At 38.1% G+C, this 18,546-nt stretch overlaps 2 protein-coding genes and 1 non-coding gene across 3 annotated transcripts in view; 2 read left to right on the forward strand and 1 right to left on the reverse strand.

Moving 5' to 3' along the window:
- The window catches only part of LOC124501899 (translation initiation factor IF-2-like), an 81,633-nt gene extending 73,190 nt beyond the window's left edge, over positions 1–8,443 (forward strand). The window contains exon 3 of the mRNA XM_047066351.1: positions 8,181–8,443. Within this exon, the coding sequence (XP_046922307.1) occupies positions 8,181–8,228 (48 nt within the window). The 3' untranslated portion in view covers positions 8,229–8,443. The remainder of the gene's footprint in view (positions 1–8,180) is intronic.
- Positions 8,422–18,546, forward strand: part of SPATS2 (spermatogenesis associated serine rich 2) — a 78,000-nt gene continuing 67,875 nt past the window's right edge. The window contains exon 1 of the mRNA XM_047066352.1: positions 8,422–8,446. Within this exon, the coding sequence (XP_046922308.1) occupies positions 8,422–8,446 (25 nt within the window). The remainder of the gene's footprint in view (positions 8,447–18,546) is intronic.
- LOC124502777 (U6 spliceosomal RNA) lies at positions 17,863–17,969 on the reverse strand. The gene has a single exon (XR_006960031.1). It is a non-coding gene; the product is annotated as a U6 spliceosomal RNA (small nuclear RNA).

Raw genomic sequence — 18,546 nt, forward strand, 5'->3', positions numbered from 1 at the left:
TTTTTCCTCTGTTTTTTAAAAAATTTTTTCTAATGTTTTTTTATTTTTGAGAGACAGAGTGCGAGCAGGGGAGGGGCAGAGAGAGAGACAGAGAGAGAGAGAGAGAAAGAAAGAGAAAGAGAATCTGAAGCAGGCTCCAGGCTCTGAGCTGTCAGCACAGAGACCAACGTGGGGCTCAAACTCATAAGCTGTGAGAACATGACCTGAGCTGAAGTTGGATCCTCAACCGACTGAGCCACCCAGGTGCCCCTTCTCTGTGTTTTTTTTCTTCCAGGAGTTGAGGTCTTATGTTTAACTCTTTAATGCATCTGAGTTAATTTTTGTTAATATGGTGTATAGTAAGGGCTCAATTTCACTCTCTTGTATGCAGATATCCAGTTTTCCCATCACTATTTGTTGAAGAGGGTGTCCTTTCCCCAGTGAATGATTTTAGTACCTTGTTACAAATCATTTGACCATATATAAGAGAGTTTATTTCTGGGCTTTCTATTCAGTTCCTTTGGTCTAAGTGTCTTTTTGCCAATGCTACTTTTTAAAAATGTTTTATTTATTTATTTTGAGAGAGGGAGGGAGAGAGAGAATCCTAAGCAAGTTCCACGCTGCCAGTGCAGAGCCTGACTTGGGGCTGGAACTCACGAACCATGAGATCATGACCTGAGCCAAAATCAAAAGACGGATGCTTAACTGACTAAGCCACCCAGGAGCGCCCCCCCCCCATTACTACTGTTTTGAATACCATAGCTTTGTAATATGTTTTGAAGTCAGGAAGTTATTGTTTTTCTTTTTCAAGATGTTTTGGCTGTTTAAAGTCTATTTCTAAAATTAGAAATATTTTAACCACTCATAAGTGTGCAAGTCAGTGACATTAAATTCATTTACAGTGTTGTGTAACTATCACCACTATCTGCAAACCATTTCATCATCCCTTATAAAAACTTTGTACCCATTAAACAGTAACTCTTCTTTTTCTTCTTCCCCTTAGTTTTTGGTAACCTCTATGGTACTTTCTTTTTCTTTTTCTTTTTCTTTTTCTTTTTCTTTTTCTTTTTCTTTTTCTTTTTCTTTTTCTCATCTCTTTTTTTTAACCCATGTTCCCAGTCTGATAAATATGAAAACCTTATGCCCTGTTTTGTTGTGCTTTGAAATGAAAAATAAATATAACAGTTAACAATAAGTCAAAGTAATAGGTTCTAAAACTGTACATGTCCATTCTCGTCCTTTGTCTCCACCTCGAGAAGTCACTGAACTGTACAGAATGCCTACAAACCAGTAGTATATGCTTGTGTAGCTGGTACTAGGGGTGTGGTCTGTGACAATGTACTTCTTTAAGATCAAAGCTAACTGAATATGAAATCTGGTTCATTGCTTTTCTTAGCTTTAAGCTATAGCTCACAAAGATAACTAATCCAAGACTGACCATTTTGAATTTTTTTTTAATGTTTATTTTTGAGAGAGAGAGAGAGAGAGAGTGTGAGCGGGGGAGGAACAGAGAGAGAGGGAGACACAGAATCTGAAGCAGGCTCCAGGCTCTGAGCTGTTAGCACAGAGCCTGACACAGGGCTTGAACTCACGACCAGTGAGATTCATGACCTGAGCCAAAATCAGTCGCTTAACCGACTGAGCCACCCAAGCTCCCCAAGACTGACCATTTTGAATTTGCTTTACTATCTGATAAGAAGTAGCAAATTAATATAAACATCCAGATTTAATATTTAAAAATTTTCTTTACTAGTTTCTCCACATTTCAAACTTTAATTAATATAATATGGTATTCCAGGGCGCCTGGGTGGCTCAGTCGGTTTTTTCTTTGGCTTTTTTCTTCTAGTTTTTATAGAAGAGAAATTTTAGATTCTTGAGTTTCATGTATGGTAAAATACACAAATCTTAAGAGTAAATAAAGCTCAATGAATTTTTACATATGTATGCACCCATGTGAAGACAACCTGGATCAAGATCTAGAACATTTGCCTTCTCAGAAAGTTCCCTCTTGTTCTCAAAGGGACACCCTCCCTCCAGAAGTAACCATTATTCTGATTGCTATCACCAGATAGTTTTTGCCTGTTCTTGTGCTCATTTGCTTCACTTTTATTTTTTTATTTTTAAAAAATGTTTATTTACTTTTGAGAGAGAGGGAGAGGGTGTAAGCATGCACACAAGTTGGGGAGGGGCGGAGAGAGGCAGGTCCAGCCTCTGAGCTATCAGCTCAGAGCCCTACTCAGGGCTCGAACCCACAAACTGTGAGATCATGACCTGACCTGAAGTCAGACACTTAACATTTAACTGACTGAGCCACCCAAGGCACCCCTTCCCACCTTCACTTTTTATTTATTTATTTATTTATTTATTTATTTATTTATTTATTTATTTATTTATTTAAAATCCAAGTTAACATATAGTGTAATAACGATTTCAGGAATAGAATTTAGTGATTCATCACTTACATGTAACACCCAGTGTTCATCTCAACAAGTGTCATTCTTAATGCCCATCACCCATTTAGCCCATCCCCCCACCCAACACCTCACCAGCAACCCTCAGTTTGTTCTTTGTATTTAGGAGTCTCTTATGGTTTGTCTCCTCTCTGTTTTTATCTAATTTTTGCTTCCCTTCCCCTATATTTATCTATTTTGTTTCTTAAATTCCCTATATGAGTGAAATCATATGATTTGTCTTTCTCTGACTTATTTTGCTTTAGCATAATAAATACACTCTAGTTCCATGCACGTTGTTGTAAATGGCAAGATTTCATTCTTCTTGATTGCCCACCTTTACTTTTAAAAGATGGTTTTGCTAGATATAGAATTATTGCTTGACAGTTTTTTCTTTCAGCATTTTGAATATGTCATTTCACTCACTGTCTTCTGACTTTCCTTGTTTCTGATGAGAAATCAGCAACTAGTTATATTGTTGTTTCCTGGTAAATGATGAGTTTGTTTTTTCTTGCTTCTTTCAAGATTTTCTGTTTTGGGCTTTCATCAGTTTTACTATATATCTAGGTATGGAACTCTGTGTTTATTGTAGTTGTAGTTCATTGAGCTTCTTGAGTCTGTAGATTAATTTTTAAAAATATATCAGTTTGCATTGTTTTTGGTCCTTATTTCTGTCCTTTCTCTCCAATTCTGGAACTCCTAAGTTGTGTATATTATACTTGATGTTGTTCCATAGGTCTCTGGGCTTTGATTTTCTTTATTCTTTTCTTTTCAGATTAGATATCAAGTTTTCTGATTTTTTCCCCCCTTATACTCCAGTGTTCATCTCTAGAGTTTCTATTTGTCTCTTTTTTATGATTCAATCTTTTTATTGATATTTCCTGTTTGTTTGGGACATTGTCTTCATATTTTTCTTTAGTTCTTTAAAGTAGTTGGAAGATTTTGTTTAGTTTGCATTTGGTCCTACTTAGGGACATTTTCAGTTCCATGAGAGGTTTTATTTCCCTCTTCAGTTTGGGTCATACTTTCCTGCATCTTTACATGTCTCATAAATTTTTGTTGAAACTAGACATTTTACATAATATATTGTAGCAACTTTGGATTCTGGTTTGTTTTTTCCTTTGAGAGTTTTTTTTTGTTTTATCGTCAGGACTAAATCTGTGGAATGTTTCTTCCCAGTGTGTGGCTGGTAATATCTGCTCGGGTTGTTTTTGTTTTGTTTTGTTTTTATTTTTTTTAAGAGTGTTTTCCTGGAATCACACCTATATCCATATGGCTTAGTGGTCAGTTAACCATTTGTCAAAGATTGTGCTAAACACATGTGAGCTAGTAGGGCTACCACTCTGTGCCAGTAGATCTTTGTGTGTGTTAGGGAGCTCCTTTTAAAATCTGCTCAGACTTTTACTTTCCGCTGAGCCCTCTCCTGTTTCTTCTTCCTGTGTGTACAGGCTCCTAGTAGGTCCTCTCTAGTCTCTCTAGTGTGGCTATGTGAGCACTTATCCTTTATAGTCTTGTTTCCAGATTTCCCTTTTAAATTCTGTCTAGTCTGCTGGCCCATTGCTTGTACCAACCAAGACAGCATCCTTCGGCCCTTTGCCACCAAGAATACACATTGTTACTGACAATGCTGATGGGCGTGGAGTTCTGTGCTTTGACTCAAATCGAGTCAGCCCTCTCTGTGAGTGAAGCTGCTAGTTTTTATGGCTTTCCTCACCTTGGTAGAACTACTTTCCCACTGATGTGGGGGTAATGGGAACAGCCTTAGGCAGTAATGCCATGGACTCTCGCTTTTCTTACCCCAAGTTCAGTAGGTTTTCATGAATAACCACAGAGAAGGTAGCATTTGAGAAAAGACCTGAAGGAGGTGAGGAACTATTTCATGTAGATAGGTATCTAGGGATGAACATTCCTGACACAGGGAGAACCTCAAGGGCCTGAAGGTGAGAACATATCTAGGATATAAAAGGGGCAACAAAGAGGCCAGTATGGCTAGATGGAGTACTGGAGGGAGAGAATAGTAGGAAATTATGTCAGAGAGATAAAGAGAGGATTGGGACAGGGTACTAGAACAGATAAGACCTTTTAGGCTACTTACTGTAAGGACTCTGATTTTTACTTTGAATGAAATGGGGAGCAGCTGGAGGGCTTTGAGCAGCAGATTTGAGACACAGTTTGTCTTAAATTTTAAAAGCAGCTAAAGTGAAATGGAAGCTGGAGAGTGGCATGATAGAAGACTCGGGATGCCAGTTAAGAGACTGTTACAGTCCTGATGAGAGCAATGTAGGGGAGAAATGATTGTGGCTTAGATGAGGCTATAGCAGGAGAGGTAGTGAGAAATGGTTCAATTCTGGTGTATTTTATTTTTAAATTTAACTATTTGAGAGAGAGAGAGAGCCTGATCAGGGGAGGGGCAGAGAGAAAGGAAGAGAGAGAGAATCCCAAGCAGGCTCCATGCTATCAGCACAGAGCCCAACGTGGGGCTTGAACTCACAAACCATGAGGTCATGACTTGAGCCGAAATCAAGAGTCAGATGTTTAACTGACTGAGCACACAGGTGCTCCAATTGTGATGTATTTTAAAGGTAGAAAAGATGGGATTTCTTCTGGTAGATTGGAGGTGGAGAGTGGACAGATTCAGATCCCTTATTTCAATGGAATTTTCTTGCATATTATCTGTAAATGCTTTTTTGTTTCCTTTATTGAGTTCTTTATTTTCTGAGTCCCTGTATTGATCCTAATTATCCTTAGATTGGGTCATTTTAGTGCTCTAATATTCTTTTCTTTTTTTTTTTTAATTTTTAAATATTTATTTATTTTTGAGAGAGACAGAGACAGAGACAGAGCATGAGTGGAGGAGGGTCAGAGAGAGAGGAAGACACAAAATCTGAAGCAGACTCCAGGCTCTGAACTGTCAGCAGAGAGCCCGACACAGGGCTCAAACTCGTGAACCATGAGATCATGACCTGCCTGAGCTGAAGTCGGATGCTTAACCAACTGAGCCACCCAGGAGCCCCTCTAACATTGTTTTCTAGTTGCAATCTCTTTTTTCTTCTTAAGGCTTTGCTCCATTCCATTTTTTCTATTTTCATCTGTACTTTTGAAAGTTTTATTTAAGGAATCCCTGTAGCCAACATGGGGCTCAAACTCATGACCCTGAGATCAGGAGTCACATGTTCTTGTGACTAAACCAGCCAGGCGCCCCGATTTTCATCTGTACTATTCTGTTTCTTGCTGTTTCTGACTTCTTATTGGATCTATAATGGTGTTGTTTTGATTTTTAGTTTTTCTTTAGTTTTACAATCTACTTTCTTTCATTCTTTTTTTAAAAATTTTTTTCAATGTTTATTTATTTTTGAGAGACAGAGCATGAGCAGGGGAGGGGCAGAGAGACAGCGAGACACAGAATCCAAAGCAGGCTCCAGACTGACCCGTCAGCACAGAGCCTGACGTGGGGCTCGAACCCATGAACGGTGAAATCATGACCTGAGCCGAAGTTGGACACTTAACCGACTGAGCCATCCAGGCACCCCTCATTCTATTTTTATCATTTATTTTCTAGTTCTTATTTTATTGAATCCCATTTCTCGAAGTATTCAACTTAGTATTCAAGGGAGACTCCGCTTTTGGTTTTGGGGGATTATATTGTTTCCCTGATTTGTTTCTTCCTCTGCTGCATGGTAATTTCCTCTCTCTTGTTATCTCTTTTGTTATAGAATTTATAGTTACTATGTTTTTTTTTTTTTAATCTTCTTTATGTTTTATGTGGACAGCTGTGTTCACAATTTTCGTTTGTAATTACAGAGTATGGATGAAAATATCTTTGATATGTTTCCCACCTTATTTGGGACCTATCCCCACCAAACCCTGCTCATCAGCTACAGTTAGTTGTTGACTTTTGCTTTCATCCTCTTTTCTTTAGGCTGAGGACATGAGGGTAAAGAAGAGCTTGCCATTGAAGAGTTTAATCCTTTGCAGTAGATCTAAATTCTGTTCTTTCTTCTAAAATCTCATAAAATGTTTTCTCTTAGGCCCACTCTATCCAGTGGTAAATTCCACGTACTTTCACAGGCTTTGACTGATTCTCCCAATTTGACTCAATTCTCTGAAAGATAGTAAGCTCCTGAGGTTCACCCTATCTTTCCTCAAGTCCTATAGTGGTTTGTAGAGAATCTTACTCTTGGGATGTAAGTGACATGACATACTAGTTGTAGGTGTACAGTCTAATAATGCAGTACTTATATATATTGCAAATTGATCACCACAATTAGTCCAGTTAATATCTGTCACTGTATGAAAATTTTCTTCTTGTGATAAGAACTTTCAAGATCCACTCTTCTAGCTACTTTCAAATATGGAATATGGTATGAACTAGTCATCTTGCTGTATGTTACTTCCCTGTGACTTATGCATCTTTTAACTAGAAATTTGTACCTTTTGACCCCCTTCACACATTTTCCCACCCCCTCTGCCGCAGGTAACCACTAATCTGTTCTCTGTGTCCACAGAGGCTCTTACTTTTGGTGGATTTTTTTAAACTTTACCACAGCTGTCTACTTATTCCTTCCTTCTCCTCCTTCCACATTGGAGAGTATTTCACAGAGGGTTGCTCTCATTTCCTTCTTGGGTTGCATTATGTAAAATGTTTTTCCTATCATGTGTCTAGGTGTAAGAGTTCTTTGATCCTCATCATGCTTTCTTTACCCCAAAATCTTAGGCATGTATTTTTTAAAGTTAAGTAATACAGAAGAAAATAGCATTTTGTATCTTTACAACTTATAGAAGCTTCTTGCACTATGGAATAATCCAAATTTTGATGTTTCAGTTTTTATTAAAATTGCTTTGTTCTTTCCCCATTCACCCACCCCCTTCCCCAGTTTTCTTGCAGCTGTATTTGAGCTGGGATGCCTGAAGAGAAGTTAGATAGAGGAAATCCTAGAGGCAGAAAAAGATCCTTGATTTGGGCAGGAAGAGCAGGTGATGAGAAAGGTCTTAGGGAGTGACAAGAGATAATATTTTAGTTTGTGAAGCAGAGATGAGGATAAGACTTTTGAGATAGATACAAAAGATAAGAGTTAGACAACTTTTTTTCCTGAACTAAGGAGATGTTCTGATTCTAAGATTAAAGTTTCTTTTTCTTTAATTCCAGTATAGTTAACATACAGTGTTGTATTAGTTTCAGGTGTACAATATAGTGATTCAACAATTCCATACATCATCCAGTGCTCATGACAAGCGCGCTCCTTAATCCCCATCCCCTATTTCACCTATCCATGCCCACCTCCCCTCTGGTAACCATCAGTTTGTTTTCTATAGTTACGAGTCTGTTTTTTGGTTTGTCTCTTTCTCCAAGATTAAAGTTTCTCACAGACTAAAATATTGCTTTTTATGGCTACATTCTTTCTAGAGTACTATTCTTTTTTTTTTTTTTTTAATGTTTATTTTTGAGAGAACGAGTAGAAAGTGAGCAGGGTTAAGGGTAAAGTGAGAGGGAGACAGAATCCCAAGCAGGCTCCACGATTTCAGCACAGAGCCTGATGTGGGGCTTGAACTCATGAACTGTGAGATCATGAACTGAGCTGAAACCAAGAGTCAGATGCTTTACCAACTGAGCCACCTAAGCGCTCCTAGAGTACTTTTAATAGCCAGTTTTCTTTAGAAAAAATACAAACTAAATTCTGTGGTATCGGTTAGAAATTTTGTACAGATGGCTGTTACTGTAACAGTGAATGTGTTTGTGTGTTTTCCCTCCAGAATCTCCCTGGAAAAAGAGACATGAATGTCTGCGATGATATTTCCTGACAAGTTGATAGAAGAGAAGGAAAGGAGATCAACAGCTAGTGAGCAGAATTTCAGATAACCAGGATTTAGTATTTATCATCTCCAACTACAGACTTCCATTGCCTACTTTTAAATCAGAGAGAACTACAGTCAGAACCCAGACAAGGCAAAAGGATATTTTTCATCTGTATTTTTTGAGATCAAAGAAATCACAATGTCTAGGAAACAAAACCAGAAGGGTAAGATTACATGTGGGCATAAATTGTTAAAAGCATAGTTATGAAATAATGGTATATATATTTTTAAAAGGTTCTCTTAATGTGTTTTGAATGGTCATATTTTCCCTCACCCAATGCAATACTACTGATAGGTATAACTTATCTCCTTGTCTTGACTGCCATTAATTTTAGAAGAGTATACAACATTCACAACTTAATCTGTTGTCTAAGTATTTGTAGATATTAGAGTATAGTTTTGTGTGTTACTAGTTTGGGAATTAACTCATATAACAATTGCTTTTCTACTTTTATATTAAATTGGGATATATTTGCCAGAAAGCCAACCGCGTCTAGGAAATGCACTCTCTGGAGTATGAACACATGTTAGGGGGCATGGTGGGAGATAACTTACTGCAGGATATTCTATATCTGATGAGTTGATTCTTTCATTGGAGACAGGAAATGAAGCAAGAGTAAGTGCTTCCAGTTTTAGATTCCTTCTTTAGCTTTCCTTCCAGGATTATTAACTCTAGCTTCTTGTCTAAAGTAAAATATAAGATCCAGAGAATCAAGAAATACCAAGAATAGTTATGAGAAGGGGAAAGACAATAGAGACTCCATAAAATCACTTTTTCAACTTTTTTTTTTTTTTTTATTAAAAAAAATTTTTTTTTCAACGTTTATTTATTTTTGGGACAGAGAGAGAGCATGAACAGGGGAGGGGCAGAGAGAGAGGGAGACACAGAATCGGAAACAGGCTCCAGGCTCTGAGCCATCAGCCCAGAGCCCGACGCGGGGCTCGAACTCACGGACCGCGAGATCGTGACCTGGCTGAAGTCGGACGCTTAACCGACTGCGCCACCCAGGCGCCCCTCTTTTTCAACTTTTTTATTTAAATTTTTTTTTTTTCAACGTTTATTTATTTTTGGGACAGAGAGAGACAGAGCATGAACGGGGGAGGGGCAGAGAGAGAGGGAGACACAGAATCCGAAACAGGCTCCAGGCTCTGAGCTATCAGCCCAGAGCCTGACGCGGGGCTCGAACTCACGGACCGCGAGATCGTGACCTGGCTGAAGTCGGACGCTTAACCGACTGCGCCACCCAGGCGCCCCTTTTTCAACTTTTTTAGAAGAGCTGGAAAAATGCAAAGGAACAAATTTAACAATAGCACTAGAACTATTTATTATACCTAACTGGAATATATTTGTTAAAAGAATGACCGTAGCTATCCTGGCTTTTTTCCGCCTCATTCAATTTAATTTTAAATTTATTTATTTATTTAAAAAAAATTTTTTTTTTTACTGTTTATTTTTTATTTTTGAGACAGAGACAGAGCATGAACAGGAGAGGGGCAGAGAGAGAGAGGGAGACACAGAATCTGAAACAGGCTCCAGGCTCCGAGCTGTCAGAACAGAGCCCGATGTGGGGCTCGAACCCACGAACTGTGAGATCATGACCTGAGCTGAAGTCGGACGCTTAACCAACTGAGCCATCCAGGCGCCCCAATTTTAAATTTAATGTTCTTTAATTCAAAACAAAGCTATAGATTCAAGTGTCATGTGTTGAATATGAAGGAAATGCTTTTATTTTTTAATTTTATTTATTTTAATGGGTTTATTTATTTTTGAGAGACAGAGCAGGGGAAGGGCAGAGAGAGAGGGAGACACAGAATCCGAAGTAGGTTCCAGCTCTGAGTTGTCAGCACAGAGCCTGACATGGGGCTTGAACCTACGAACTGTGAGATTGTGACTTAAGCCGAAGTCAGATGCTTAACCGACTGACTGAGCCACCCAGGCACCCCTATGAAGGAAATGCTTTTAAACTTAATTTTGACCTGGTAGTTCAAAAACCTAATTCTAAGAAAATAATGTACCAGAGCTGCTTGTGTTTGTGAAAGCTGTAGTTTCATTGTATAGTAAATCTATATAAAGGAAATCTGAGTTCTAAGGAATGGTTAGATTACTAAAGAAACTGAACTGTTTTACGCAGTGAGATTATCCACTGAAAAGTTTTTATAATCAAAGTTTGTTTCTTCTTAATCATCATGATTCAGTTTGCTTTCTTCCTAGTTATGCTGGAAACATGGAGTATCTGTTTTCCTCCGACAAATGAGAAATACAATAGTAAAAATAGGACTCTAGACTTTAAAATAAAACAATTTCTTCTAAAAAGTTTAGCATTTAATTTTTCCTTAAAAAGTTAACTTCAGCAGATTGCTTTGACCTTGTTAAAACTAGAGTCTTTGTTTAATTCATGTCTGTGTTTTTCCAGAACTGGAAGAAAGATTCATTGCTTTTTTGTAATTGCTATCTAATTACTATAAAATGAATTTAGATTTTTGACCATATCATAGGTATTAAGTGCTAACAAATTTTGATTGAACGTAGCCTGAATTAAAACTTAGTTGGAAACAAAAGAAAGCTTATTTGTTGTTAGGACTTTCTCTGAAGTAAATCTGTATGTATAATCTATTTGAATAAAAAAAGTACAAAATATTTATATAATTTTATTTCATGTATTCATTTATATATTTAAAATTTGATTGTTGTGGGCTTTGTTAGTCCAAATAATTATACTGACTCTATAAACTTAGCTTTTAAAACATCAAAAAGAGAGCTAATATGGTAGTTTTTGTTTTCTAGTGATACTCATTTACAAAGAGTCATTTTATTTATTATTTTTTAAAGTTTATTTATTCTTGGTGGGGGGAGGGACAGAGGGGGCGTAAGAGAGAGAATCCCAAGCAAGCTCTGCACTGTTAGTGCAGAGCTTGACACAGGGCTCAAACTCATGAACCGTGAGATCATGACCTGAGCTGAAATCAAGAGTCAGACACTTAACCGACTGAGCCACCCAGGCGCTCCACAAAGTGTCATTTTATAATGAGTTATGGAAACATGGTCTATTGTGGAATGAAAACATTTTCCTTTTGTCAGTGATACATGTAAATTTCTTATTTAATGAAATATTTAGTGGAGTTAAACTTGGAATGGCTTAAATTAAATTAAGGTCAATTTCACTTACAACTATTGATTGTTCCTTTTAGCCATCCTGGCAGAAATCAGTTAGATTAGTGCTTCTCAGAGTACGGACTGATATCTCTCTGTGCATTGGAGAAATATTTAGAAATGGAGAGTGTCTAGAAACTTATGGTGATTTGACAGTCTGCAACATCCAAGCCTTATCAAAACAGTTTTATTGAGGTATAATTTAAATACCATAAAAATCACCTTTTATAAATGTGCAATTTGATTATTTTTCAGTAAATTTATGCAGCTTTGCAGCTATCACTACAATCCTGTTGTAAAATATTTTTCTAACCCCAGAAAGTTCTTTATTACCTGCTTACAATCAGTTCTTGCTCCCAACCCCAGTTCCAGGCAAACACTGATCTACTTTGTCTCTTGAGTTTTACTTTTTCTATAGATTTCATATAAACAAATTAATACAATATAGTTTTGTGTCTGCCTTCTTTTACCTAGTGTAGTGTTTTTGAGTTTCATCAGTTGTTGACTATATCAGTAGTTTGTTCCTTTTTACTACTAAGTAATATTAAAGTTATGAAAAGGAAAAACTTTTTTCTTTTACAGTCTGCTACTCATAACACTTTTGTAACCAGATGATGGGTGTTTTTCCCACACTGACCAATTCTCTGATACTAGCAGATGTCCTACAATTCGATTAAGTTCTGGTACCACCTACCAGGAGTTAGTGTTTGATCCCACAGGTTAAGGCCTCAGTCCCACAAGATTCCCTTACTTCAGATGCCAATGGCAAGAAGGTCCCCACGTTACTGACACTTTGGTCCAACCTGGCTGCAAATGAGCAGTTTTCACGACTCCTCAGGTTCAGTAGCTCACAGAATCCAGGAAACACTTATATTCACTGGTTTATTAGATGGCAGAGGATATGATAAAAGATACAGATGAACAGCCAGATGAAAAGCCAGGTGAAGAGCTACGTAGGTGGGTCTGGAAAGTTCCCAAACACAGGAGTTTTTCTGTCCCTGTGAAGTTGGGGTGTGCCCCTCTCCCGGCACGTGGATGTGTTCCCCAACCCAGAAGCTCCTGAAATCACCATACTTTAGGGATTTTAATGGAGGCTTTATCACCTGTGCATGATTATTAACTCTAGCTCTAGCTCTGCTTTGCTCCTGGAGTAAAGTGTGTGAGGCTGAAAGTTCCAAGCTTCTAATCATGGTTTGATCTTTCTGGTGACCAGTCCCATACTGAAGCTATTCAGGAACCTACCAAAGTTGCTTCATTAAAGTAAAAGATGTCCCTGGGGCGCCTGGATGGCTCAGTCAGTTGAGCGTCCGACTCTTGGTTTTGGCTCAGGTTATGATCCCAGGGTCGTGGGATTGGGCCCTGCATTGGGCTCTGAGCCAGGTGTGGAGCCTGCTTGGGATTCTCTCTGTCTTTCATTCTCCCTCTGCCCCTCTGCCCTGCTCGCATGTGTGCTCTCCCCTTCTAAAAATAAAAAATTAAAAACAAAAACGTAAAAAACCCAGAACAATTCTCTTTAAAAAAAATATAATAAAAACAGAATAAAAGACGCTTCTATCACCCAGGAAATTCCAAGGGAATTAGGAGTTCTGTGTCAGGAGTTGAAGTCAAAGACCAAATATTAGAACAAAAGATGGTCCTAGCACCTTTATTGCCTAGGAAATTACAAAGGTTTTAGGAGCTCTAGCCACGAGCTGGGGATGAAGATAAAAATATTTATTTCCGATTATGTTACAATATCACAGATTATATCACATTTTGTTTATCCATTCAGCCGTTGATTATTCATTTGGATTATTTCTGGTTTTAGCTATTATAAATAATTATAAAGTTTGCTCACAAGTCTTTATATAGGCATATGTTTACATTTCTCATGGAGACGTACCTAAGAGTAAAAATGTGTAATTTTCAAAGAAAAGTGCCCAAACTGTTTTCCGAAATGGCTCATACCATTTACAGTCCCACCAAAAATATATATGGATTTCAGATGTGCCATATCCTTGCCAACACTTGGTATGGTCAGTCTTTTTTATTATAGCTATTTTACTGGGTGTGGAATGGTATCTCGTTATGGTTTTGATTTGGGTTTCCTTAGTGATTAATGATGTTGACTATCATTTCATGTGATTATTAGCTGTTGTGTTATCTTTCTGGTGAAATGTCTGTCCAAATTCTTCGTTGAGTTGTTGGTCTTACTATTATTGTGTTGTAAGAGTTATATATTATGGATACAAGTTCTTTATTAGGTACATGATTTTTGAATATATTCTCCCAGCCTGTGGTCTTGTCTTTCTTTTTTTTTTTTTTTTTTTTCAACGTTTATTTATTTTTGGGACAGAGAGAGACAGAGCATGAACGGGGGAGGGGCAGAGAGAGAGGGAGACACAGAATCGGAAACAGGTTCCAGGCTCCGAGCCATCAGCCCAGAGCCCGATGCGGGGCTCGAACTCGCGGACCGCGAGATCGTGACCTGGCTGAAGTTGGACGCCTAACCGACTGCGCCACCCAGGCGCCCCTGTCTTTCTGTTTTCTTAATAATCTCTTTTAAAGAGTAAAATTTTTTTTTTAATGTTTATTTCTGAGAGAGAGAGAGAGAGAGAGAAAGAGAGAATGTGGGAGAGGGGCAGAGAGAGAGGGGGACAGAGGGTCCGAAGTGGGCTCCGTGCTGACAGCAGAGCCTGATGTGGGGCTTGAACTCACGAACTGTGAGATCATGACCTGAGCCAAAGTTGGTCGCTTAACCAATGGAGTCCACCCAGGTGCCCCTCTTTTAGCCTTTTTTTTTAATGTTTATTTACTTTTTTTTTTTTTTTTTTTGAGAGAGAGAGAGAGAGAGAGCTAGCCAGCGTGAGTGGGGGAGGGGCAGAGAGAGAGGGAGACAGAATGCAAAGCAGGCTCCAGGCTCTGAGGTGTCAGCGCAGAGTCCAATGCAAGGCTCGAACTCACAAACTGTGAGATCGTGATCTGACCTGAAGCTGGACGCTCAACCAACTGAGCCACTCACGCCCCTTAGCTTTTTATTTATTTTTTTTTAAGTGGATAGTTAAGGTAATGTATTAACTCTGGATTCTTTATATTCTTGAGGGTATTTTATTTTTTTAATGCTTTTTTTTTTTTTTTAACATTTATTTATTTTTGGGACAGAGAGAGACAGAGCATGAACGGGGGAGGGGCAGAGAGAGAGGGAGACACAGAATCGGAAACAGGCTCCAGGCTCTGAGCCATCAGCCCAGAGCCCGACGCGGGGCTCGAACTCACGGACCGCGAGATCGTGACCTGGCTGAAGTCGGACGCTTAACCGACTGCGCCACCCAGGCGCCCCGAGGGTATTTTAAAAATAATTAGCTTGGACATAAATTGAGGCATCTACCTCTCTGCCTGTCCCATGTGTACAGTCACAAATGTATCTGCACATTTTTTTTAATTCTAATTTTTATTTTTATATTTAAATAAATATATATAAATTATATATAAATATATTTTATATATTAAAATATATTTATATATATTTTATATATTTATAAAATATATTTATATATTTAAATATATGAAATATATAAATATTTCATATATTTATATAGGGGTTGTCCCTGCATCTGCAGTGTTTATTGGTCAGCCAGTGATTTGGAATGAGGTTTTGCTAAACATCTCAAATGCATAAGCTCTGATCCTCTGCTGACTGAACCATATGGGTTGAGGAGGATGTTCAAAGTTCAGGCAGTTCTTAAGTTTGTTTTCACTTTTACTTTCCACTGGCCTCCTGGGTTTCCCTGTGCATGTGCGTAGTTTCTTATTTAGCTAGGAATGTGTAAAGAGCTAATCTAGCTTTTCTGTGTTTTTTTCCAGGATTTCCCTGTTAACTATCCTACTTATTTACCACTCACTCAACCAAGACTCCAGCTTCAGGCTAACAAAGCAATGAGTTATTTTTATTCATTTCCAGCTGAGTTCTCTACTTGAGCTTGACAGAGCTGTGGAGTTTTGCCTTCCTCTCTAGTTAGCCTTCTTTGGCAATAAAACTGCAGATTTTTATGGCCAGCCCTGCCCTGGTAAAGCCGTTGTTCTCCACAAAGCTGGAGATAGGTGAATGGGATCAATCCTAGGCAAGAAGCATACAGACTTCATTGTTCTTACTTAAGGCTCTAGCAATTTCTCAATTTGTCGTGTGCCTTTGGTTGAATTCTAGGGCCCTGAAATGGTTGTTGTTGACAGTCCTGTTCAGTTTAATACTTGTGTTTTCAGGAGAGGACTTGCCAATCTCTTCACACCACTCTCAAGCACAGTTTTATTGTTTTATAAAAGCATTGGTCCTCAAAGATTAGAGATTAACAAAATAAAAACAACAACTAGTTCTTTATCCCTGATGGTTTGAATAGCTCTGAATTAAATAGTGGCAACAGTGGGCAGGTCTTTAGACCCTAAGTGGCCTACTAGTTCATGTGGCCTACTAGTTAATTAGGTAAAAAATGCTTCTGCCAAAAATCTCTTGTGGGCCTTACCCTTGGATTACTTGAACTGTTTGTTGGGCAACCAAATGTTGAAAATCATGAGCTAAATAAAAGAACTTTTGGGTAGAACCCATAGCAAATATTTGAGAACCTGTTAGGTTCATAATATGAAGTTATAGTGAGATAAATAAGCATAGTTTTTACCTTTACATCTGACTGATGTCTGAATCCAGCACTAGATAAAAGAAAGCCAACTCTGGGGTAATCCAAGGTTGGGAGTAGGTTTAGTTCTGAATCCCACAGATTACTTATGATCCTAATTTTCTCTATAAATAGCCTTCAGAGACTAAAGAAGGATAAGACTGAACGATTATAATAACTTGAGTGTATCTCAGAATCATTCTGGAAATTAAAAAAATTTTTTTTTGAATCACTATCTCTGGGGATGGTACATTAGACTCTTTTAAACAATCACATTTGCTAATATTTTTCTAGACCTAAAAATCATGTTTGCCTGTCCATGTGTGACTGTATTTATCAAGTTACAGTGATAAGAGCACATTCACAAGTATTGTACTTTTTTTGTTGACTTCATTTCACACTTAACTTTGCTTCTCTCTCTTCCTCTTTTCCCACTTGTAAAACTATTCAGCTACAAAACACCTTCACATTTGATAGTTAAACCTCTGAAACATTAAAATAGCTGACTTGAATTTCATAGTTGATCATGCATGAACAATTAATTTCTCTATCCCAGTACTATAATATTGCTTAATTGCTTCACTACTTACAAAAAGTTTTTTTAAGGTTTGTTTATTTTTGAGAGAGAGAGAGAGAGAGCACGTACACACACGTGAACAGGGGAGGGGCAGAGAGAGAGAGACAGAGGCACAGACTCCGAAGCAGGCTCCAGGCTCTAAGTGGTCAGGACAGAGCCTGATGCAGGGCTTGAACCCACAAATCATGAGATCATGACCTGGGCCAAAGTCAAACACTTAACCAACTGAGCCACCTAGGTGCCCCGCTTTACTACTTTTTGTTTTATACAGAACTGCCTAAATGTCTCTCTCTTTCCTCTTCCCTCCCCAACTGTTTTTCATTTCACAAAACTGAAACCCTGTATCCATTAAACAATAACTCCCTACTCTCCTTATCCTAGTCCCTGGAAACCACCGTCCTACTTTCTGCTTTCTGTCTCTGTGAATTTGACTACTCTTGATAACTCATACAAATGGAATCACATAGTATTTGTCCTTTTATGACTGGCTTATTTCACTAAGGATAATGTCAGAGTTAATCCATGTTGTAACGTGTCAGAATTTCCTTCCTTTTTAAAGCTGAATAATATTCCATTGTATGTATGTATTATATTTTGTTTGCTTATCTGTAGATGGGCACTTGAGTTGTTTCCACTTTCTGACTATTGTAAATAATGCTGCTGTGAACTTGGGTGTACAGATATCTTTTGAAATCCCTGATCTCACTTCTTTTGGGTATATAGCCAGAAGGGAATTGCTGGATTTACAGTAATTCTGTGATTTGGGGAGGAACTGCCATTTTGTTTTCTGTAGCAGAGGTACCATTTTACATTCCCATCAGCGGTGCACAAGGGTTCTGGTTTACCTACATCTTCTCCAACACATGTTGTGTTCTGTTTGCTTTTTAAATAGCTTCCCTAATGGATGTGAGGACTTCCTTTTCAAGAGAAGATCTACAGGGGCATCTGCGTGGCTCAGTCATTTAAGCGACTGACTCTTGGTTTTAGCTCAGGTCATGATCTCACAGTTTTTGGGCTCAAGCCCCACATGGGGCTCTGTGCTGTCACAGTGTGGAGCCTGCTTGGGATTCTCTCCCTCTCTCTCTGCTCTCCTGCGTGCGCTTTCTCTCTCAAAATAAATAAACTCAAAAAAGAGAAAAAAGAGAAGAGGTAAAAACTGCTTTTATTTTTTATCTTTAAATTTTTATTATTTATTTTTAACATTTTTTTTTTATGGACCACTTCATGGATTTGCATGTCTTACTTGTGTGGAGGCCACACTAATCTTCTCTGTAACATTCCAGTCTTAGTATATGTGCTGTCAATGTGAGTACTACAAACTATAAAGTCATAGAATTTTTATTTTTATTTTTTTTTTAATTAAAACCATATTTCTGAGAGAGAGAGAGAGACAGGATTCTAAGTGGGCTCTGCACTGACAGCAGCTAATCCGATGAGGGGGTTGAACTCACGAACCATGAGATCAGGACCTGAGCCGAAGTCCGACGCTCAACCAACTGAGCCACCCAGGTGCCCCTGAAGTCATAATAACTATTGGAACTGACTTCTTTATTCTTTCTGCCTCCCACTTCATCTGCTATACCTATAAACATTCACTGTATGCCTGTCTTCTGTTAGACTCAGAGCCTGTTGGGATAATAACTGGGTTTTATTCTTGTTTGTCTTTCCGACACCTGGCTCAGTACCTTAGTACACTGTAGACTATCTAGAAACAAATTTTGTTAAAATTTTAAAAATATTTCAGATTTTTTTCTTTTTTAAATAAATTATTTCTTAAAATTTTTAATTACAAATTTTTTATTGAATTATAGTTGACACTCATTATTATGTTAGTTTTAGGTGTATAACATGGTGATTTGAAATTATACAGCTCTGTGCTCACCACAGGTG

This window comes from Lynx rufus, unplaced genomic scaffold, assembly GCF_022079265.1.
Source record: "Lynx rufus isolate CCGP_SWC_20201006 ecotype Redwood Valley unplaced genomic scaffold, mLynRuf1.p SCAF_7, whole genome shotgun sequence".
NCBI classification, from domain to species: domain Eukaryota; kingdom Metazoa; phylum Chordata; class Mammalia; order Carnivora; family Felidae; genus Lynx; species Lynx rufus.